Consider the following 23,228-nt stretch of genomic DNA (forward strand, 5'->3'; position numbering starts at 1 on the left):
ATCTGTCTTGTTAGGCACATTGTTTTTAATTATGTAAATTACCTCTGAAAAGTCTCCATTTTTCACATGTATCTTTGCCATACTGTCCAGCCATGTTTTCCGCAGCTCTGGGGTGCTTGCGTAAGATTTAGCTAAACTGTACTGTAGATCTATCAACATTTCTGGATCCTTTTCATGTTCTTTCATTTGGGCAGTAGCCATAAGTACTGTACGGATTCTCTTTGTCAGATCTTTGACTTCAGAAGGAAAAGCAGTTGCCTGATACAAAACAAATTTAATTAGAAGCAAACACAGAAACAAAAGGTGTTCTAGGCTTTGTCAAAGACCGTTGGTACCCTTTAAGCCAAAACTCCACTTGCTGTCAGTCTGAAAAAGCAAAGTATAGGGGATAGCACTGACTGTAGCTTTTACCTACTGAACTCACAGTTTATAAAGTAAACAATATTTCATATTCAATTAGAGATATTTCAATCTGAGCATGCACAGGGCCAATCTCTCCTGGTTGTGCACAGGATATCAGGCTAGCTATTCCTGTGCTGAAGTGCAGCAGGTACTTCTGCATCCTGAGGAGCGGGTGTGAGGGCGAGACAGAGGTGCTCCTTGCACGTGAATGCCACAGAATGGAACCGTAAACCACTCCTGAAGCATTTTTCTCTTCAATCAACATCTGGCTTGTTAGTATCTGATGTGCTCACTCTATAATTCCTAAAGCACCAAAGGCATTTGTAGAGCTTCCCACCACTGGCATGTATTAGAGAAAAAAACACAGGTTCAAGTCTGATTGTCTGCTCTGAACAGGATCAGCACTGAGTTAGAGCAAGGCTTGTCCAGCCAAGTTTTGATAATCTCCAAGGACAGAAATCTGACCTCTCTTCTGGCCCCTGCCCCACTATCCTGGAAAACAATTTTTTCTTTATGTAAAGTTGGAATTTCCCTTGTAGCAACTTGTGTTCATTGCCTCTCATCCTGCCCCTTTGAGAAGAGCCTGACTTCCTCATCTCTATAACCTCCCTTTTTGGTAGTAGAAAGTAACAGTTAGATGCCTCCTCATCCTTCTCTTTTCTGTATTGAGCCTGGTTCATTTCTCTCTCCATGTGCTATGTCTGGACCTGTGCATGGCATTCTCTCCACCATAATAGAATCTCTCTTGTACTGGGAAATCTGTCTTGTCAGATTTTCTTGTCAGAAATCTGTCTAGATATAATGATGGTCTCATGATGAGACCAGCAAAATTTAGATCAGTGAAAACCCTATAAATATATGTGTGCAGAAGAGAGCTGAAGTTTTTGTCAGGTATATCCTAACTATAACTTTGCCATATCAAAATTCAACACCCAACTGAGGTTCCCATTCCACCTTTAGGTCATACGATGGTCATAGAATTATAAAAGTCTTCTTTTCCATTTTTCTCAGTCCTACACTGGCAGCTACACCATGCACAATGAAGCAAGTTGTAGTGATGATATATTGTTCAATAGGTTAGGTAGAAGCTGTTCATTCTAGTGCAAAGAGAGACTCTTATTTTCCAAAGAAATAAAACCATTAATCTTTACAAAAGAGGACTTTCATAATATTACCATCAATTAATTAATTTTAATTCCTGCTAATTATTTCCTTTAGGCAACAGGCCCTCCCTTGTCATTCCTCTCCAAGCTGGATGTTCTTAGAAAGCTCTTTGGAAGCCCTTGAAAGGAGCACCCTATGTGATGCGTAACCTGAATTACTGTGCTCTCTCCTCTTGCCGTTAGGCATCACAGTGGAACATGACGCATGGTACAGCTGGCCCTACTGCTGTTGCTATAATTCTTGTTTACTGAGCAACCAGGACAGAGTGTGCTTATAAATCATACAGTTAGAATAATTAGGCTTACCCTTAAACATGAGTATGCACTTTCCTTGAGTGCATACATACCCCATCTTGCATTAATGGCTGATAGCACATAATGTGATTTATTTTCTCCAACCTACCTTCATAGGCCTGTCACTGTTTGCAAAGTTGTTAATGATGAGCAAGGAGTCCTGAAACCTCGTCCCACCGCTGAGTGCCACATCTGCTATTAACTGGCTCACTGCAATTATTATCTGTTGGGACAGCATAGGGGCTTTCTTTAAACAAGCCCTAACAGAAAAGTTTTATTGTCATAGTTACATAAAAAGCTTATACAAAAACATGTCTTTCCCACAGTGTAAGCAACGGTTGTTGTGGCTTTACTGTCTGATCTCCCATGGACAAACAGTCCCCAGAGGACCAAGCTGCTTTGCTGAATGGCAAATTCACAGAATTAACAAGATAACAATCATAACATAAATCCTGACGCAGAAATGAGTACATTGGTTACCTTCTTACCTGACTTATTACAACCCAGAGTGTGTTCATCTGCCCCTCTAGGTATATAAATTTGCTTTAAAAAAGCAACGCTTCAAAAGCAGCTCCAGAAAAATCCCTCCTCCTGCCCTAAAGGTGGCTCTTCTTGCCATACCTCGCACCCCATCCCAGCCAGCACCTGAGGCAGAGATGTGTCTTGTAGTTGCAATTCCAAAAAATCAACAACTTGGAGTGCTTGATGGCAGCGTATTTCACCCAATGGGCGCTAAGCCAATCACTGAAAACAGGGATTAGGTAAAGCCTGGAAATCAAGAGGCATTTTGTCCATATAAAAGATTGGCAAGATTTGCTCTTTTTTGAAATACACGACAAGTTCCTCTGCAGACATGTGGTAACATAGCTATATCGATATATCTGTTCATTAAATCTGAGGTGTCCCAATCCCTCCCTTTTCCCCAGTAACTGACCTGAAGATGTGTTCTCAGGAATGTTCTTCTTTTGGTGAACTCAAAGTTATTTCTCATCAGCAGATACAGAAGAGCGGAGGCTTCATTCCTTGTGGAGGCCACCTTCGAAGTGCAACACTTCAGAATCTCATAGCAGAGGGCAGCGCACATGTTCACCCTTCCCTTGAAAAACGCTGAGGGAAACTTCACAAAAGGTATGCAAATATTAGAATATACTCCACAAAATATTGCCTACAGAGCTCAGATGAGCAGGGGCATGGAGCAACACAGTGGGCTCCAGCCTGGACAGCCTAAATAAAACTTCTGCCAAAGTTTCATGCTCAAAAGTATTTGTGGGAATGAAATCAGGATCTATTTTTAACCACATTTCCTAAAGCAACGTGACCTTAACTGTCACACTTTTTGGGGATGTGCTTGTGTATGTCCATTTATCCCTACCCCCAACAATTTTTGGTTTAGTGCAAATTCTCATCATATCGGACAGAGAGAATTCTGTCTCATGCTTTTGCAAAAGCCATAAACACAGGCAGCAGGGCAGAGACAGGAGGTCCCACGGACATTCCCACCACAGGCTGCTGTGTGAGGTATCAGAAAATCTGCTGGACCTTGCCCACAAGTCCAACCCTGCTGGGAAACATGACCTGTGATGCTTGCACAGCTACTTCTACAAGTCCCAGAAAAAATGCCTAAAGTCATGACTGCCCTCAGAAATTCAGGAAAGCAAGTAAGGGACACACTTGTCCCAGAGTGCCTAAAATACACAGTGACCCCGCAAACTGAGCCAGCCCCAGGAAGCAGCAGGACCAAGCCAAACCACAGCATGAGCTAGTTTGGTTAGAAACAGGGCTTGGGGATTTGCAGCAGGGTGAAGAAAAGCAGAAAGGGAAGAGCAGCAGCCTGCACTGCCACAGCACGTCTGTCACCTTAGCAAACACCTATTTCAGTGCATGTCTGCGGGGGCGAGCTCAGCCATGCCTGAAAAGTAGACAGCTGCAGCAGTGCATTGCCCCGATTGGCAGCAGCCTCCATGCAGGGCTTGCCGGCGCAGGGATGCCAGCACGCATCCATCCGTCCTTGGTCAGAGCGGTGGCTGGCTGTGAGGTGGGACTGCACGCTGCTTCCTTCCACCCCCACCACAGTGGGCTGGGTGCAGAGTAGCAGAACAAGGCAAGGTTTTGTGCTGGCACGCAGCCGCCTCCACAGCCACCACAGGGACTTAGCTGGAGAGGGGTGCGTCCTGGGGCGAGCAGAGGCTGTTCAGGCATCATACAGCAGCACTTTGCTCCCTCTGCCAGGGACCGAGCCCTAGGGAACTTCCTGGCACGAAGAGGTAACCATGTTTTCTGTCTATTCGGGGGAGAGGATTTGCTCAGTTCATTCAAGACACAGTGGTACTGAGGGGGCATGGTCTGTGAGTCACTTCTCTCTGTCCTACCACCTCCCCAAGGGAGATGACAGTAAACGCTGTCAGAGTATTCACTCACATCCTCCAAGTCAGAGCCTGGAGATATTACCTTGGCCCTCTATTCCTTGCATTAAATATATATGATTCAGAAAAGCTCGTAGGTACTGCTGTGGCCACCACCATGGCATGCTGGTGGACAAGTTTTAAAACAGGAATCTAGGAGCTGCATCTAGGACGACTACAGCATAGGGATTACACTGAGCCACATAGGTTACAAGGCAGCATGAAAATACTGCCCAACTATTTGATGTTCTCTGCCTCTTGCAGTATTTTCAGGAAAAAAAAAAAGGGAGAAAAGAAGCAAATAAGTATCATAGTAAAACAGGGCCAAGAGGGTCACGTGTGCGCTTGGGAAAGGAGTTATTAAGTAACTGCTGCCTGTTGTAATGCAATCCTCCCATAGTGAGATAGGATCACACTAGTAGTTGGGATTAGCACAGAGATGGCCACAGCGATGTGAGATTGGGCATGCATGGGCAGCACAGGGGCACCCAAGAAAATATGTCTGGCACTGGCTCTCTGCATGCATCACTGCTTGCCTGAAGAGATTTAGTGAACATTTCCAACTCAGTGCTAGGGAGAAAACTTTGCCTGAAAATCTGCTGGGCAACAAGCCACAAATCTCTCCCTGAGTACTCCTCTCCACTGTGCACCAGCTCCAGGAGGAAAAGCTGTGGCCTGTTCATAGCCAACCTGCATCCCTGAGCACCTTCCTCCTGGAGACCTATCCCAAGCAGATGCAATCACATGTGGTGCCAGGGCTGCAGACCCAAGGGTTTATACCTGCTGCAGCTTGGACCAGGTGCTGACTGCGGTCCTCCAGCTGGCAGAAGAACACAAGCTGGGAAGTGCTGGGAAACGTTGTACGTGGCCATGACCCCATGTGCTCTGGAGGAGTATGTTTCTGGTCCGATCCTAATACGAAGGACTGAAGCAGGAGTCAGCACAGCGAGAGGCTCCAGACCAGCCTTGCCACAGTAAAGCAGGGCAGAAAGCTTTATGCGCCTTCCTGCCTTTCAAAGTTGTGGGCATCAGTTTGGACAAATCACAGCCTGATGCTGTGAAATTGCACTAATGGGGAAGGAAAGCAAGGCTTGACATGGTCAGATGCAATCAGCTGTTGCAGGAAAGGAGCAAAGCTCTGCTGCCTTCGTACTCCAGGGCCTGGGAATGGTGATGCCTCTAACAGGCCCTGATAGTATGAATGCACCAAGGGACAGAGAGGCATGGAGCTGGCAGCTACACGGGGTTCCCATCACTCTCACATCCACTTGTCTCTTTAATGCAGGCAAATTATCTCAGCCCTCTACTTTGTGCATCTTTTCCTTCATAACCCTTAATTTAAAGGTCATTCCCAAGCATACACATACGTATTCATCTATCTGATGCTCTGAAAAGAGATTTAGATTTTAAGAAAACCTGGGATATTAAACAGGAATATTCTAGCTATTATTGCTTCTTCCCAGCCAGTAAAGCAGACAAATCTCCCTTTCCAAATTCCTGGCACACATGCATGCAAGCAGCGTTCATTTTAAACCCAAAACCAAACATGTAAACAATTATAAACCTCCTTTGTTCTTGGCTTTCTTGCGACATTTCTATTCTGAATCTCTTGCCTATGAAATAACCAGGTTTAATGAAGAAATAGGGGTACGTTTAAGACAGATTTTGGGAAGTGAAATAACTCTCAGGAGGTTTTCCCTCCAACAACCATTTGCTGTGACACTAGATAAAAGGGGGGGCCTTTTCATTTTAATTATCAGCTGCAGAAGGCCATAAAACTGACAAACAGTCTCTACTAGCTGTGTCAGAGGTATAATTCACTTTTGGTTTTCTTGAAATTAACACTATTTTATAGCTAGCAATGATACGCAACTCAAAACAAAACAGCTCAACTTTCATATTTCAAAACAAACTTGCAGAAAAACATGCCATCTTTGCACTTGTCGTGAAACGCAGTGATGCCCCATCTATTTTATTGTTGCTTCGGATCTTAGAAAAGTCTTTCAGAGGACTTAAAAGGAAGTTTGGGACCCATGTGGTTAAGGAGTTGGCAAAGAAATCACTTCCTTATAGATACCATCTGCTGGGCTCATATCTTGCTTTTACAGAAGCAACACCATGTCCTGTCATAGGGGAAACGTGAGAAATTAACTGAAAGCAATTTTTCAAATTTCCAAAGACCCATAATGCCAAATTCAGTGTGGATTCAGGATGGCAGAAATCCAAGAAAACCACCCGAATGCCTGTCCTCGCAGCTGCCTGGAATGCAGCCTTTGTTGCTGCAATCAGCATTTCGTACAATGAGTGTGTAACCCCTGAAGGGCTCCAGGTTTTGAAGGCTGATGGTGAGATCAAGTTGAACAGGTGTGCAGCTTTGGCTTTGCATTTAAACAAACACAGAAAATTTGCCAAGGAGGCAAGGAAGGTCTCTTATTTGCTATAGGCAAGAAACAATACTTTCATCTATACAAACTTTCAGCTAATAAGGGGGACAGAGGTGCAGAGAGACTATGTTCATGTGGGATGTATGTAGATCTACAGCAGGATGTATTTCAAGGATAAGCAGATCACAATCAACCAGAAAACTTGAAAGATACTGGGAAAGGTAAAGCAATAAACATATATTAGAGCCTGTAGAAAAACTAAGTGATTCCTGCTGGTGACAGTTGACAATTTGGCAGGCTTTAAGAAGCCCCATGGAAAAAACATCATGTAGGAAACCATGCTGTCTGGAGCCAGATAGGTAGCTAGTGAGACTTCTGCATTTTCTGGTTTTCACGTGTCTGGTCAGAACAAACCAAAAATCAGCCCTAGACATACTCATATTAGTTCTTAGCTTTTATGTGTAGTTATAGTAAAACAATCATAGTACAGATTTTTTCCACCTTTGAAAAACAGTTTTAGCAGTCGCTGTCTTTCATCAGACTTTGTTCAGTGACTCATGCAAGACCTCCTTTGGAAACAATACTTTTCTGCATATCAATCACATGCTGCGCTGCCTTGCTGCAATCTCAAGCCATATGAATTTACCTCATTAATGAAGTGTTGCATTCAAGTGATTTGAGAGCTTTTAATTCATTTTGAATTTATTATAACTGTGCAGCTTGGAAGCAGCGGAGTTTGCGTGTACATCTGGTATCAAAAATGTACTTATGAGAAGTGGCAAATTTTGATACACATGAAAGGAAATGTCAGCAATAGCATCAGTCACTGCTCTTGTGTGGTTAGCTGTGGCTTTGTCACTGCATGAGCTCAGGGGATTAAACAGCCTCATAGCTCAGAAAAGTGTAGGAAGAGGTTCTGCAGGTGCTACCCTCGGTAAAATGCAGCTCAAGGCTAGAGGATGAGCGGGTCCTCAGTGCAAGTACTATTCAAGCAATAGCACTGTTAGTAATATTGGCAGTTTGGGGAAAAAATAGACAAGAAGCATCAGCTTTGGGTAGAAAGGATACTAATCCTTAATAGGAGTTGTGCAAACCAGGCTCATGAAGGAATTCCTTGTGATTTCTCATTTTGTTTCCTGGTATACAGCAAATAATAATGGTTGTAATAACTGTTTTAAAGACATGCCCTGGTTAAGAAGCTATTTTCTAAATCTTATCTTCAAACTGCACAAAATGGCAGTTTAACAGGAGTTAAACTTTTTAAAGTTAACTTAAGTTAAATATTGTTTTATTCTGTCATGCCTATGCAAATTCTCTTGCACCTTGGGAGTTATGCATTACATACCTTGCTAATAAAAGCTCTCAGAGAGGCAAACACATGCTTAAGAGCTGCTTCTGACTGCCCATTTTTGAGAAAAGCAAGATGAATATCAAAAACCTTCTTCATGAGTGGATTATGGCCATCGTTGCTTAAAAGTTGGGTCTGGAAAGCAATAAGAGAATTTACTTTGCAGCAATGTTGTGCCTGAAGCTGAAAATGAAAGAGAGAATTTTGCATAATTAATCACACCAATTCCGAAGCCAGAGAAGGAGCGGAACCTTTAGTAAAAATATAACCAGAAACTGTGACAATCAGTACAAACTTACACTGTTTGGTCAGATGCTATTTTAATAGCAGAGAATAAAACAAAACATTTTATTATTATTGCATCACTAATTCCAAAACCTAACTCTTTTAGGTTTTGGACAATGTTCTGTACAACGTTCATCAATGGTCTAGAGATATTTTAAATAAAACAGGCTGCTACCAACATAACAGTTACACTCTTTTTCCATTTCATTTTATGAGTCTCAACAAGTGTTTTATTGCTGTAGTAAATCAGTAGATCACTTCCCTCGTCTTTTGCAGAGTTTTGACTACTTGCACCTTCTGGGAACCCATCTCCCTTTTCCCCCCTCCCCTGTAGACAGATGGCAAAACAGAATTACCTAGAGAGGATTAATATAGTTTCATGTCAAAGTTATCTTGCCTATGCCTCTGCTATCCTTGCAGCCACTGGGCAGGAAGCCTGGCACATTGTGGCCACCCAGCAGGAATTCAGACGCTCCGTATCAATAGATATGTTAGATATGTTAGATATGTATAGATATGTCAACAGTCCCCTGTATGATTGTCAGCCCAATCGACCTTCTGTCTGGCTTGGATTTGTCTTTGACATCCTATACACATCTTGCAGCAGAGCAAGTTTAGGATCCATACTTTTAGACTGAAATTATTTATATTGTCAATAAGAACAGCATCAGCATTTTTACTGCACACTTCTGTGTGGTAACACCATACAACCATAAAAGCAAAGCAGAAGCCCATTAAAGCGGAAGGGAATCCAGTCTATCCTGTGGTTTGAAAATCACATTGTTTTGTGGTTCAGCTATATTAAAAAAGAGGCAACTGTGAATTCAAGCAAGGTTTAACTCTTGCATCTAAATCCTTCTGCTATTGCCAAGCTATTATGGAGTAATTTAATGTATGCACCAGGATGGTCTTTTTGCTCCATAACAGAAGCAGAGGATACACTTTGTCTTCATGTTGTTCAATACATCTAAAAATGAAGTCTTCATTGAGCTTACTCTGAAATACAGAGTTGTTCCTGCGACATTATGAAAGACAGATTGCTATGAGCAGAGTTCCTCCAACCACACTTCAAGAAGAGCTTTTCTGGAACGGTTTTTCAGTATTTTCTTGCCAGCCTAGGGTTCTCTCCATCACAAAGGCTTTCATTCATGTAGGTGGCAACAACTGCCAGGAGTGTGAATCACTATATGGAGGACAAGACTTCTGCCAGCAGCACTGGTCCTATCTGGACCAGCAACCACATGTGGAAAGCCTCTGCCCCTGGGACATCCATGTACTACAATTCAAAGAAATCTGGGTCTCACTTCTAGGCAATTTATGACAGAAAACAGTGACTATTGTAAGCATGTTCATTTCCCTTTCCTCTGGTCCCTACTTTCTATATGATGTACATTTCCTCTTACTCTATTTTTGTAATGCCTACAATCATGGTATAACATCCACGTAATTTTCTCTGGTCTTGCAATTTTGAAGAAATTGTGAGATTGCATAAGTGCATAATTACTTGTTGAGCCTGTGAACACTCAGTATTTTGGAAAATAAACAAGCTGCAAATGATTTACTTTTGTAAATCCTTTCACAATCTGTAATTCTAAGAGAATGGGTCACCAAAAGCAACAAGCACACAGAAAAACAGCACTCTTTTCTCCAACACTTTTGATTTCAAAGCTGACCTTGAAACTCTGAGTGAAAAAAGAGATGGTGTCCAGAACTGTCAGGCACACTTCAGTGGCTATATTGCCCTCCAGTAATGCTTGGTGCACAATATCTGCTTCTGAGGTGCCTGCACCTGTGGACAGAAAAAAAAATAAATCAGGAGGAAACAGTATTCAGCACTTCAGCTCCCACAAGATTTAAATGCTGATATAGATAGGTTCTCCCTTTACACTTCCCTGGTCTTGTGAGATGAGGTGCACATAGCAAGATGCTAAATTTGCTGGCTCCATTTAGAGAATGCCTCAGCCTGATGTCAACCAAAAAAAAACAATGTCAGTATTTCCCCTTAATCTGTCTTTAAAGCCAGACACAGACTGAGGTGTACAAGTTGCACCCACAGAAGGGAAACGGCAAATACCCACATGGAAAGGTTTAGAGAAGATCCCAGCCCAGGTCTCTGTGTAGGGCTGAACTGCACACCAGGGCAACTCTTCTGCCTGCCCTTCACTACCCAAACCAAGGCATCACCGGCGCTCACTCCCAGCCAAGAAGCTGAGCCATGACAGGCAAGGGGAAAAGTCCTAAGTCCCAGGGGTTATTTTTAAGGGGCTGGCTCAGATATCTCCCCTTCAAATCTAGGAATGTTGCAGGAGAGAGCGGTGACCACCACAATTCTGCAGAGTTCGAATATCCCCATGCAACCAAGAGCAAATAGCAAATGGCTGCATGAAGTTTTCAAGAGGCTAAAACTGCATGATCCCATCTTGCTCCACTGTACATACTGTGGTTGAGTGTGAAGGATGTGTCCAAGCTGCCCAGGTGCTGGAGCCGCACCTGCATCCCACCAGCTCTGCTGCGGAGCACTGGCATCGTCTGGGATTTCCTATCGGCTGCCACATGCTTGGATAACCAGGCGTCATGCACCCTGCAAGGGGAAGTGAAGGCTGTGGGATGGGACAAGGAGCAGAAGCCACACCACTACAGGATTACACGAGGTACCCTGCCTGGAGATCTGGCCTCCCTCCCACAAGCTAAAGTGTCTCATCCCAGACAATCCCAGGACTGACCAGGCTACCTTGGTCCTGCCTGCTACAGATAGATGGCCTTAGAGCAAATGAGACAGCAGAGCTGCTGCTCAGGGACCTGAGATGGAGCTGTGACTCGTGTCTCACCTGCAGCCGACTGTGGGGGACATTGCAAACCTGCACAGGCATCCAGGAGTGCCTGGGGCTGGGGGTGTCATGCAGGAGCTGGAGGGGAGGAAAGGGGCATGGTGCTAAAAGGAGGGGACTCTGCTCCCTACGTGACACTCAGCAGAGTCCTAGCCCCGGCCCTACAGGCTTCCTGCTTGCTTGGGTTTGCCTGGCGTGGGTGTGCACGCTCCCTTCCTGCCTTTGCTGTGGCAGGGAGCATGGGGAGGGCCCCCTCACACTGGCCCCAGATGGAAGAATACAGTACCTGGCAATATTTCTCTTCCCCACATATCTGAAGTGAAATAAACACACTCTAGAAAGAAAGAAAGAGAAAAAAAAAAAGTATGTTACAGATCCTGCAGATAGGAAAGATCAAAACATTTCAAATCTACTCCAGCCATGTCTGTTGCATGAGGGTTTGGGGTCTATATTTATGCATTACTAGACCTCATACCCTTGGTTTCTGAACCCAGTGGTGCACCCGTGTCTCCCACCCACCTGCTCCACCAAGGGGGTGGAGGGTGTGCTGCGCTGTGAGCCAGGCTCCCCTGTGGGTAGTGGGACACCCTCTGCACAGCCTGCACTGAGCACAGGGAACTGCCACTTCACCCTGCTCCCTCCATAGACACCTGCTTCTCAGAGGGAGGAAGATCATCTCATTGTACCCTGGCCAGACACCTCTAGAGCTGCATAGGACCATGTGCACCCTGAGAGGCAGCTGCACTCATTTCTTCTTCCTTGCCAATGCTGCCAGCACAAAGGTGCAGTGTTTGAATTGTAGCCTCAGAATACTCACTCCAGAAGCACAAGGACATTGATCAGCTCCTGGGGGGAGAATTTGTTCCAGTAAGCTAAAAGTGTATCTGAAAGAGGGAAAAAATTACACTTTGCTGTTGTCATTGTTTTTTTAATAAAAAAGTGACTTTACAGACCCAAACATCCAGTAACGGACTCTTTGTCTTTCTGGCTGCCCTCCAGTACGCCACCCTCAGTAAGCAAGAGCCACCAACCTTCAGAAATCATCTTCACAATGTAGAGGTAGCACATCAGGAGTGTTCGGATCTCAAACTGATCCAGGCGGCTGCAGTGTGACACACTGCTCCTCGTGGAGCTTCTGCGGATCTAACAGGACACAGATGTCACATGGAGGCCAGTGGCTCTGGGTGCCTAGGCTGCACCTGAGCGTGGGCACAACAAATCCAGCACATTCCAGATACAGCAGCATGCTTCCTGTCCCCAGCATGTGCAACCCCATCAACACCATGTGTGGCATGCTTTGGAGGCATCTCCACCTTCGGGGCTGCTGCCCATGCAGGGATGGGCAGTCTGGAAATCCTGGGCTCACAGCCAAAGTCGTCTTCACCCAGAAAAAAAAGTCTGGGCAGAGAATGATGACTTATCCAGCAAAACGCACGGCAGTCTTACTTTCACTTCTGCTCTCTACAGCATCTAGGTTCCATGTTTTTTAAGTCAGTTTTTATCAAACAAAATAATTCGTTAGCTTTCATGGTTTAAAACAAGAATCTAACTTTCTGCCAAATACGTACACTTCAAATCAAAATGACAGTTATTAAAAAACAGGAACTTTCAACTTAAGAAACTTTTTTCCCCTCCTGATTTTTGGGAGTGGCGTTTGTGTTCTTTTTTTTCCTCCTATTTGGTGAATTACGCAAAGATAAGTGAAATCCTTCTGGTGAGTCAATCTTTGTGGGAAAGGCCCGGGAATTCTGTGGTGGAAAAGACTGGACTCCTAACATTTTACCATTTTTTTGCGATCTCAGTGCTTGCCCTAGCTGTATCCCCTGACAAATGGATACAATTAAGCTCTAAGGAGGGTGCTTCTCTTAAAGCTGTGCCTCAGATGTTTGGAGACTGACCCACAGATCATATTTGTTGTTTATTCTGTGACAGGCTATGGATGTGAGTCATAAGAAAACAGATTTAAACATTCAGATTAGGGTCGGAGATGCAGTGCTATAGCCAGAACTTTGCTGTTGACCATGCCAAACTATCAAGTCAGCACACAACTCACTCCAAGGGAACAGGCGATAAGTAACGTCTACCCCAGTACAGCAGCCTTAAAGCTGTGCTCCTTCACATGGCATTACTTTTACAGGGCTTTGAGGATATTACATTTAATGACAGAGAATCTATTTTCAGCTACTCTGAAAAATATTCCTTTAAGGACACAGAAGAGGGTGTCTGGCTGTGGGGATAAGCTGAGCTGAAAGCCGTAATGCTTTCTGCAAACCCAGCCAGGTGTTGCTGCCAGCAGGGTGGAAGCATACGCTCTGAGCTCTGCTGAATATGAACAGTTTGATACTCAGGCGTTTGGCTATACTTGGTCTTGTAGCTTTGTGATTCATGTGGGGGAGCGTGAAAGGCCCCACCTCTCCTGAGCATGTCAGGACACAGCCAGCAGGAGCCCTGATAATCTTTGCTTTGCTTGTTGGAAGGGCCAAAGTTTTTCAAGATGCATCAATGATTTATGCCAACCCAAGACATCTGGAGAGTGCCTTGAAGAAAACCAGGGGCTGGTCTGCACAAATACCTGATTTCCATGTGCGCAATCTGCCAAAGAGAGTACACACTATATGAATATTTGGACCAGACCTCTTTTTGGTGTGACCACGGTCACCTTATGCAAGTTTGGGACTGTGGTTATTAACCTGTGCTGATTTTCCTACAAATATCTCATCTTCTCTTGAGTCAGCAGTCACCGGTAACCTCATGTCATGGCACTTTACCGCCCAGCCGTGTGTGGAAGCCAGTTCCCAGTGCCACATACCAGGCACCGACCAGCTCAGACCCATCCAAGCACAGGGAATGCATCTGCACATCGATATATGCAGATGGACTTTCCCCATGGATTTTGGCTTTCATATTTCATAATTTGTCAGCAGTAATATTTTTAGCTCAGAGATTTTTGAAGAGGGAAGGCATACCAGACCAGTGAGTCTGACCTCCTCTATTAAACATGAATATGCCTGTTTCCAAAGAGAGGTTTTTATAAGCTGTTCAACTTTGAGTTTGTTACCACGGGGAAGTCCTTTTCCCTCCCCCTTATCTAAAACAGCCTGTGCACAGCCCACGTTCTGGTGCAGTAAATGCCGTCCTTTCTAACCCCAGATACATTACATTTTCACACTGATCCGGTGAACCGGTTGCCCCTTCTGAGTTCAGGGATCCTTTTGAGTCCTCTCGCTTTATCCCATGGCCATTTGGAAGTGCTGCTCCACTGGCTGGACAATAAAACAAAAAAACACCCAAAATGACACGGTTTGCACCCACACTCCTCAGTGCATCATGGACAATGAGTGGGGGATGCAATTTGGACAGTACAGATGGAGCGTGCAGAAACCCTTCATTTAAAGTAGGTTCATCTGGAAAGGACAGACAGGGTCCCACCACATCCTGGGAAAAGCATGCAAGCTCTTAGAAGTTGCTGAGCAGATGGCTATTTCAGATTTTGGGAGAGAGCTGTTTACCAGCTGTGCCTGCCAAGGACTGGTGATAGTTACATTGAAAATAAAAACAAAAGTAACATTTAAGAAAAGTTAATTTACCTGTATCTTTGTCTGCAATCAGGCTGGATCTATTTGAGGGGGATGCAAAACTGCACATGAATTCATCCCTGGATGCCTGTAAAGCAATATGAGTTTTGTTGTGACCAATGGAAGCTAATACCAATTCTTCTATAGAATAGAATAATGAAATAAAGAAAATTAGGGCAGCTTTTAAAATGCAGATAAAAAAAATCTATTTCCTTTCACCCACAACAAGGAGACAAATGACTTGGGGAACAGTAGAACATATTAAAGGAAATTATGTCAGTGTTATCCCTTTCATGTTTAATCACTTGATTTGAAATTATTATTGTTTCAATATCTTTGTTGTTGTTGTTACTTTGTCCTAAAAAAGGAGGAAAGCCTAGTCTGCAAGGCTGAGTCCACACAGATCCCTCAGGCAGGCAGACAGTCCCCAGAAAAGCTATTGGAAGCTGAGGCTGAGTCCTGCTCCAACTCACTCCAGTTGGAGGGACTTACCTCACCGTAAAGCACTATGTATGCTGTAAAGAAATACATTGAACAATAGCAAGCAAACCAGCAGTACAGCAGACAGAGCAAACTCACAGGAAATGCCAAATTAAATAAACAAGCACATTACTGGATGGCGGGGAGAAAAAAAAAAAAACACAACAACAACAAAAAAACGTGTATCTACAGTTAAGGCTAGCTGCAGGCAGTGGGAGTTGCAACTGGGGGTGTGCAGGGAGAGGAGGTGTAAGGGGGAGCGGTGTGGGGTCACGGGGCTTCACTCACAGGGCTGGAGGCGGCTGCGCAGGAGGAGAGCACGTCGCGGCCGGCCACTCGCTGGATGTTTTCCAGGAGCAGCCCAAAGAGCGGCAGGTAGAGCTGGGCTATTTTTGCCTGCTGGTTCTGAAAAAAGGGAGAAAAACGTAGGTAAGAGCCTAGGCTTTCTACAGTGAAAAAGGGAAACTCTTTAGCCAAAATGTATATATACATACATACATATATATATATTTACACACTGTATGGTGTCTGAGGGCATGGGTTGGTTTGAGTTCTCATCACCAGTTCTCCAGCTACCAGTGGATATTACCCTTTTAGCTACAAGCTTTGGGAAGTCAGGGATTTCGGGGGCTGAATGACATTCCCAGTCATACAGGAAGTGTGACAAACTAAATCCCGGATTTCCTAACTCTTTAACTGGCACTTCACTCACATGGCTTGATTTTCAAGTGCAACACTCAGGAGTAATGAACTAAAAACATTCGCTTTTTGCCTGGTGCTGACTATTGCTTCCAGTTGGGAATTCTCTGTAACAAATGCTCCTAGCTAAAACAGTTTGTACGAAAGGATTAACTTGAATTAACTGATACAGACTTGTTTTTAAACTTCTGAAATGTTCGAAAACAGTCTGTTTGGCTTTTCTAAATGCAGTACTCTTCGACAACCAATTCTTTTCTTGACAAAAATTGATTATTCTGGACTTGACAGAAAGGTTAGAAAAAGATATCTAAGGCTTGCAAATCAAATAGCACATTTTGACTGATACAAGAATCCAACATTTTCTTCTGATTCAGTATGACAAAAGATACAAGAAATCTTGAAAATGACCACAGGCTGAGCAAATCCTCTTTCAGGCATTGATAAAGATGAGGTTTGCTTGGCTAGAGCAAGACTGCAGCAACAGACCCTGCCATGGTCAGCCTGTCCTGCCTGCAATGTGATTGATTCCCAGGACACCAGCTGAGCATCATGCCCTGGCGCCAGACAGCTTCCTGGCCATGTAGCCCAGAGCACCACATGTATAAAAATCCAGAGGGACAATTCTAAGGCACATGGTATTTTTGAGGAGGCTGCACACTGATGAGGCAAACAGCTTCTGAATTAGCGTAAGGGTTTTCAGGCACCCAAAAGAGCAAAAACAGGCTGCCTCTGACCCAGCCTTGGCAGACAGCTGGCAAATCTTTCCCGTTATACCAAGTCTGGCTAACTACCACGTGCTGTAGTTTTGTTTCCAGGCTGTACAAGTCACCGGGAATCCTTGCTGCAGAGAAAAACAAGACCATCTCCTGCTCAGCCGATCTAGTGATGCTGCCAAAGACGCAGAGATGGGAGAGGAGAGGAGCTGGTTCTTGACCATGCAGAGGGGTAGGAGTCCCTGGCACATTTGGGTCATTTCTACCCTTCATGCCCAGGATACTATTCCCAGACAAAACCCAGACGGCAGCAAACTAGGAGCAATTTTAGGAGCTAAACTCTAAAAAGAGGCTTGTTTTCAGCCTACAGCAAGGACAGGTAGTACCTGGACAGGTAGCCCTGTACTTTCAAGGGCATGTACTTCAGGAGGGATCAGCATGCGGAAAGAAAACAAGTCTATCTCCAGGCTCTTTCAGCAATACCGCATGCTGAACCTCTGACCAAAGAAAGCTGAAAACTCCCCGGCGGAAACCCAGCATCTCATGACGATCCACAGATCTTCTCTTGATTCACTAATTAGCCAAACATGCAGCTGACTTGTAACAGAGATCTGTCCTGCTTCCTAATTATAGTATATTAATGCAGGATATTAATTTAAGCCCAAGACCAGAAGAACATTGCCATTGCTTAACTTTGAACAGCCTCTTGGCTAACGACACTCTCAGGTTCCTTACTGGCTCAGAGCTTTATCTAAATACTCAGCATGGATAAGAGCGCTGCAGTTATCTTACTGAATTATTTGTATTCCTAGACCATTTCTCAGAGCTATTTCTGTAATGTCATAAATATCAGTTACTTAAAACAGTTTCCTAAACAGTAATGAGAACATCCTCAGTGCACCATGCAAGATCTAAAATTCTGATGTAAGATTTTTCATAAAATTCAAGAACGTTACATTTAAAAGCCAACAAAATATGCCTGACCTTGTGCTGGTATCTGTTGTCGAAGGCATGCTTTATCAAGAGATTTTTTAAGACTGCAATGGCCGTGTATCTGATATCATAGTTGTCCTGCAAGGCAACGGAGGCTTCTCTGAGAAGCATCCCCACCAGGAAATGATGCCTGCAATACTCATCAGTTAAACTGTATTCAAGATTTACATCTGAAAAAAACAGCAAAGCAATGGTTAAGGAAACTGTTCCAAAGATCTATTCAGAGTGAGACAGAACAGTCGAGTAAGCCAGAACAGTCCAAGAGCACAGTTCATCACACTCTCTTATACGGTGCAGTGATCTTTTAATAAAGCCTGAACTGACTACAGTTTTTTCCACCACTGAGTTAAGTAATATTAAAGAACTTGGCACCTTCCAGTTCAGACTAGACGTGAATTGTGGCCCTCACCATTTCAGCAGCAGCTAAATGAAGGATTAGGACTAATTTGCAAAGTCAGAGATGGGTGAAAGAGGGAAAGACAGCATGACTTCCTGCCTGGGAGCTGACAGGCTCCTTCCACACTCCATGTGACCCTGCAAATCCCTGGAGTGCCCAGGCAGCAGAGGCACTAACCTCCACAGTGCAGCTGTGAGAGTGGTAAGGAGACTGCATGTTTATCACAGTTGCCCAGCTCTGGCAGTGCCATCTCCGCAGCTTGTTCCACATCCTCTGTGAAACCTGCATTCCTTGTCACCAGGGTCAGAGAGCAGAGCGGAGGCAAATACTCCTGCTGGGATGAGGGATGCAAACACGGACGCGGTGCCAAGTGACCTCTACTGCATCCTCCAGCAGTTTACACAGCCAGGCTTTCCAGCCCCGCTGCAAGGACCCGGGAACCAGGGCAGGGTTCCAGGAAGCTGCTTGCCAGAAGCTGAGAGACTCCATTAGCTTCTCACCAACAAACACTCAGCACAGCTTATAAGCAGCCCTGACTACCAGGAGAAAGGCAGCTCAGTACCTAATCAGCTTGGTTAATTAACTCGCACTTTGCATCTCACGTAGATTCAGGCTGTATCTATACTGTGATCAAAGGAGCGGCTGCAACAAGGACGAGGCATCATTTTCACTGACTTGCCTGGGTAATGCAGCAGAAAAGCAACCGAGACACAGATTTCAGGGTGGGTTGCATGCTCACTCAGCCTGCTACAAATGACCTTACCCTGACACCGTTATCTCTTTTGGGCAGCCCATATGCCTAATCAGACCCACAACAGACAACCGTTTGACTGTTGCATTACAGCACTAAGCCTTCCAGAGGGATAACCTCAAAGTTGTGCATTCCTCCCCCAAAAGGGTACAAAACCTGTGTGCTCAGCTCAGATGTTTCTGAAAGCCCCACAAGTATGAAAGCTTTTCTGTGGTTATGCAGGGTGCATACACACAGCTTTGAAAATCCCAGCCAAAGGGTACCAACAGCTTTGCCCCATGCAAAAACATATTTTTAAATTGGTTGATTCATAAGTAGCATTTATTGGTTTGTGAAAATCTGATTCAGAGGAAAGAGAAAGCAATCTGAACTATTATCTCGCTTTCATTGTTAGTCATGTTAGTAAATGCCTAAGTGTCACATATCATGGTTACCTCATTAGTTGGATGCAAGCTAATTGATTGGAGGTTGCATATTTAATTTGACATTAGAGGATTCAGTGACACCAGTTGGACCTACCCACTGAAGTGAACTGTTCCACAGCAAATAAAAAAAAATCTAATTCGTGTGTAAAAAGAAAAGGGACCAACAAAAAGACAGCAAAAGCAGACATATTGGAGAAATTAGAGAGTACGTCATGTTTTAATATTTTTTACAAGCTACTTGCTTAACTTCCAACTTCTGTCAATCTCTTGGGTTTTTTGCTATCACAAGATAGCAAAAACAACTCTGTGCTGCTGACTGAGGACAGGCTTAGTGGTTTGCTCTGGCTGATGAAACACACATGTCCCCAAGGAGAGGCAATAGGGATGCAGATCAGCTACCAGCCTCTTGTCAGTTAAGATGTTTCAAAGAAACTGCTCCAAGATGCAATCTTCCAGCTCACTGGGATGTGCTCTGCCTGCAGGCCCATCTATACCAGCTTCTGCTGCAGAAGCCCTCTTTTTCCATCTTCCTGGAGGCTATTCCTTTTTTTTCCAAGGAACAGAGTACTAGGGGGCTGGGCATGTCCCCTCTCTTCATTCAAATTAAGCTGATACAGAGGTGAGGCTCCCCAGCAGGACATTTCCTTGGTGATGTGCACATCATAACTCCCAACCTCTGAGCCCACCATCTCCTGTAATCACAGTTCTGTCCTTGAAAACAGATGAGTCTGCAATGGAGATGTACCACTATGCCTCTACCACGGCAGGCATAGCACAGGCACTACCACAAAGGCACTTCTGCTACCTGAGGGTATTTTAAAAGCAAAATCTCAACTGTCAGGTCCCAGTTACAGTAAAACAGAAGAGGAAAGGTGACCTGCTCTTATGTCTTTCCAGTTAAACCAATGCAAAGGTGAATGTTAATTAAGAAAGAGCATTGTTATGTTATCGTGCCACTAATAAGCAATGGGGAGGCACTGTGGTTGTGTGTTTTTCTGTTTCTCAGCCATTTCTAGCAGTGCTCTTTGTTAAAACTATGGCAGGCAAGTAGCCAAACTGATGTAAGCGTACACCAGTGCTAGCACCTGGCCCAGAAAACTCAAGCAGTCAGAAACATACCAGAATAAAGGAAACCTGAGAGTTATTGCTGCTTTTGCCACCAGGATGCAAAGGGAACTCCTTTGGGATTTGCACAGCTGCTTCTGGAGGCACAGCCAAACATTCCCTCATCTCCAACAAAATAAATCCACAGGGATTTCACATAGGAAATCCTAAGCCTCACCTTCCTCTTTGGTACTTGTCTTGGCCAGGTTATTAGCACCCAGATCTGGCAATTTTCACTACATTTATCTAGCACAGATGAGAAATCAGGACCCAGAGAGCATGAGGCTATGTCTATAACAATCTTAGGATGCCGGTGAGGCACTGTGCATCCCTACTGCCATCGGTAGCCCAGCTGCAGCCAAATACTTGCACAGCACCTCAGCTCGGACCCTTGCAAACCGCATCTGTCCTGTGGTGAGCAACATCAGGACCAAAGGGGACGTGGCGTGACTGCGAAAGCAGGCTGGGTGCGTGGCGGTGCCACGGCACATACATCCATGCTGTGCACTAAGGATCAGCATGCGTTCAAGTGCTCTGCTGGCTGCCTTCAGCCCAGGCTTGAGTACAAGGTTGAATGCACCATGCACAGCTATACTTGTGTTCAAGATGAAAGCAGAAAGCAACCTAAATCACCTTCTTGTGGCCATAAAGAGAGCTGGAAGCAGAGCAGTGAATGCAATCTTTTCTCCTTTATCTCCATTCACTATGGCCCTGATTGATGAGAAACAATACTTCTCAGGGGATGCTGACAGTTGTAGAAACAAAGGATTACACTTGTACAACCTGTATTTACTGAAATAGGGGCAATTTGTTTTGGATATTGTGAATCCCTTTTGAATTTCAACATGGGAAATACTGAAAGGACTGATTGCAGACCATTCTGGAGCCCAACAAGGTAATATTGCCAGAGCAGCATCTTTTCCTGAGGTTAATGTAAATACGGCTAACTCAGACATAAATTTCCTTGACAGTAAACCAAGTTATGTCTGGTTTGAGGCCATCAGGAATGACAAATTATAGCTTTCTAGCCTGTCCCTTGAGAAAGGACATACCTTGAACTCTCTGCAGCTTGGGTTTGGAAAAGGTCATTGGTAAGTTCAGAGGAATGTAGTGCTCATGATTGCAAATGGTTTGAAGAAATTCAAACTTGTATTCAACCAGCAGCTGAGGAAAAAACAAACAAACAGACAAACAAAAAAATACGTTTTCAGTTTGACTTATTTGCTTCCAGTTCTGTGTGTTTCTTATACAAAGACTGGGGAATATAAATACCATTTAGTGAACTCAGTAATAATTGACCAATTTTTGTGATGTCCTCTTAAACATCACTGCATGCAACTGTCACTTGGGATGTCTCTACCTTTTTCATCCAGACTATTAACCAGTCCCTCCTTTAGTTCTGGCTCTTTATATTGTTTTAAAGCTTAGCTGCATAGAGGCTCTCAGCCTAGACAGAGAGGTCTCTGCCTACAGAAAGCTCTGCAAGAACAGCGTCTAAAGGGCCTCCAAGCGTGGTATGAAATAGTCACTACAGAGCTTTGGCTGAGGTAGACAAGTACAACCACAAACCACCTTTCAAGAAACGCACTACATACCTTAGGGTCTTTTGGGCTGAATCCAGAAATGTAATCATTTATCAGGTTAAAAACAAATCCTCTGTCCATAAAGGTCAAACAACGCTGCAGAAAACATAGTGACCAATCATTAAAGAAGAAAGCAATCATCCTAAATTATCTCCATGCTACCATCCCACCAGCAGCCAGATTTGATCCTCTGGGTCTCAATTTACTTGATCCTGTTTCTCTGAAATTATTTGGATGACCTCACTTAAGTCTCCAGTGGACAACAGAAATATTTAAAATGAGAGCATGCATATTTCATCTCAGGTTTTGAACAGTGTCTAGTCAGGACTGAAAACCCTAGATAACATATTGAGCATCATAGCCTCTCAGAAAGAGAATGTTTCTTTCCTAGGAAAGCTAATCTCTTGAGTTTTCATCATTGAAGAAACCTGTGAGATGAGACACTAAAAACATATTTGTTTGCTTGTTACTTTTTTTTTTCCTCTGTTTTTTGTTTTTTTAAAATTAAAGCCTGGGAGAATGAAAGAAACTGCTGACCTTCAGGAAATTAGCCAAGCTAAAATTGGCATTCCTGGATTCTTCGGGGATTTCGTTATAGCGTATGGTCACGTGAGGAATGATGGCAAGCAGGAGCGAATGCAGGGCATGCTGGTAGGAGTCAGGAAACCGCTGGCCCCTGGGCAGCTGAAACCAAAAGTATGTCGTACACTCAGTGCTGCAGGCAAGCAGCTGGGAGAGAACTGAGCACAGGCACAAGTTCCCTTCAACATTTGTTTATGTTTTTTATATTTATGTTGCTTCCTAATAAAACATTGGCACAAAAAAAGCTGTGGCTGAAACTACAGTAGCTTGTAACAGAAAAGAAAGGCTGCACAAGCCAGAGGGAGATCTGGATTTTTTAAATTACAAAAGAGAATGAAAAAGAGAAAAGAGGGAAAAGAAAAAAAAAAGGAATGATCTGGCTAGCCATTCAGCTTATCTATTTTTTTTTTTTAAATAAAAAATTACATAGTTTTTCATAAAAAAATGGAGGAGAGTTAGTTTGTGACAGCTCTGTAATACAGCATTGAACAAATTCATTTTTACCTTGATTTTGTTTTCTTCCAGTAAGTATATTGCCATTGATTTTGCCAGCGCTTCAAAGAAAAACCACGAGTACTAGAACAAACAAAGAATATTATTTTTTTTCTCAGCAGGACTGAACACGCTTGACTATGTGGGGAAGAAGCAGTGTGGGAGATAGAGTTCGCATTCAAATGGCATTTTGTAAGCACGGCTGTGCTTGCACAGCCAGCTTGGCATGGGAAGCAATCTGGAAGCATGCTTTGCTACCTGGAGGAGTCTTGCCAGCCTTGGGGTGAGAATAGCTCCATCCCTCTGCACCCCAAGGCGCTCTGCAAGC

At 44.0% G+C, this 23,228-nt stretch overlaps 1 protein-coding gene across 1 annotated transcript in view; it reads right to left on the reverse strand.

The window, feature by feature from the left end:
* Positions 1-23,228, reverse strand: part of DOCK11 (dedicator of cytokinesis 11) — an 82,368-nt gene that overhangs the window by 17,073 nt on the left and 42,067 nt on the right. Inside the window, 17 exon segments of the mRNA XM_040571979.1 lie at positions 43-258; positions 1,969-2,082; positions 2,794-2,976; positions 7,991-8,128; positions 9,952-10,067; positions 10,717-10,859; positions 11,393-11,440; positions 11,924-11,990; positions 12,138-12,249; positions 14,266-14,369; positions 14,694-14,769; positions 15,450-15,566; positions 17,558-17,736; positions 21,296-21,407; positions 21,839-21,922; positions 22,364-22,510; positions 22,913-22,984. Coding sequence (XP_040427913.1) covers positions 43-258; positions 1,969-2,082; positions 2,794-2,976; positions 7,991-8,128; positions 9,952-10,067; positions 10,717-10,859; positions 11,393-11,440; positions 11,924-11,990; positions 12,138-12,249; positions 14,266-14,369; positions 14,694-14,769; positions 15,450-15,566; positions 17,558-17,736; positions 21,296-21,407; positions 21,839-21,922; positions 22,364-22,510; positions 22,913-22,984 — 2,028 coding nt within the window.

This window comes from Cygnus olor, chromosome 13 (genome assembly GCF_009769625.2).
Source record: "Cygnus olor isolate bCygOlo1 chromosome 13, bCygOlo1.pri.v2, whole genome shotgun sequence".
NCBI lineage: Eukaryota > Metazoa > Chordata > Aves > Anseriformes > Anatidae > Cygnus > Cygnus olor.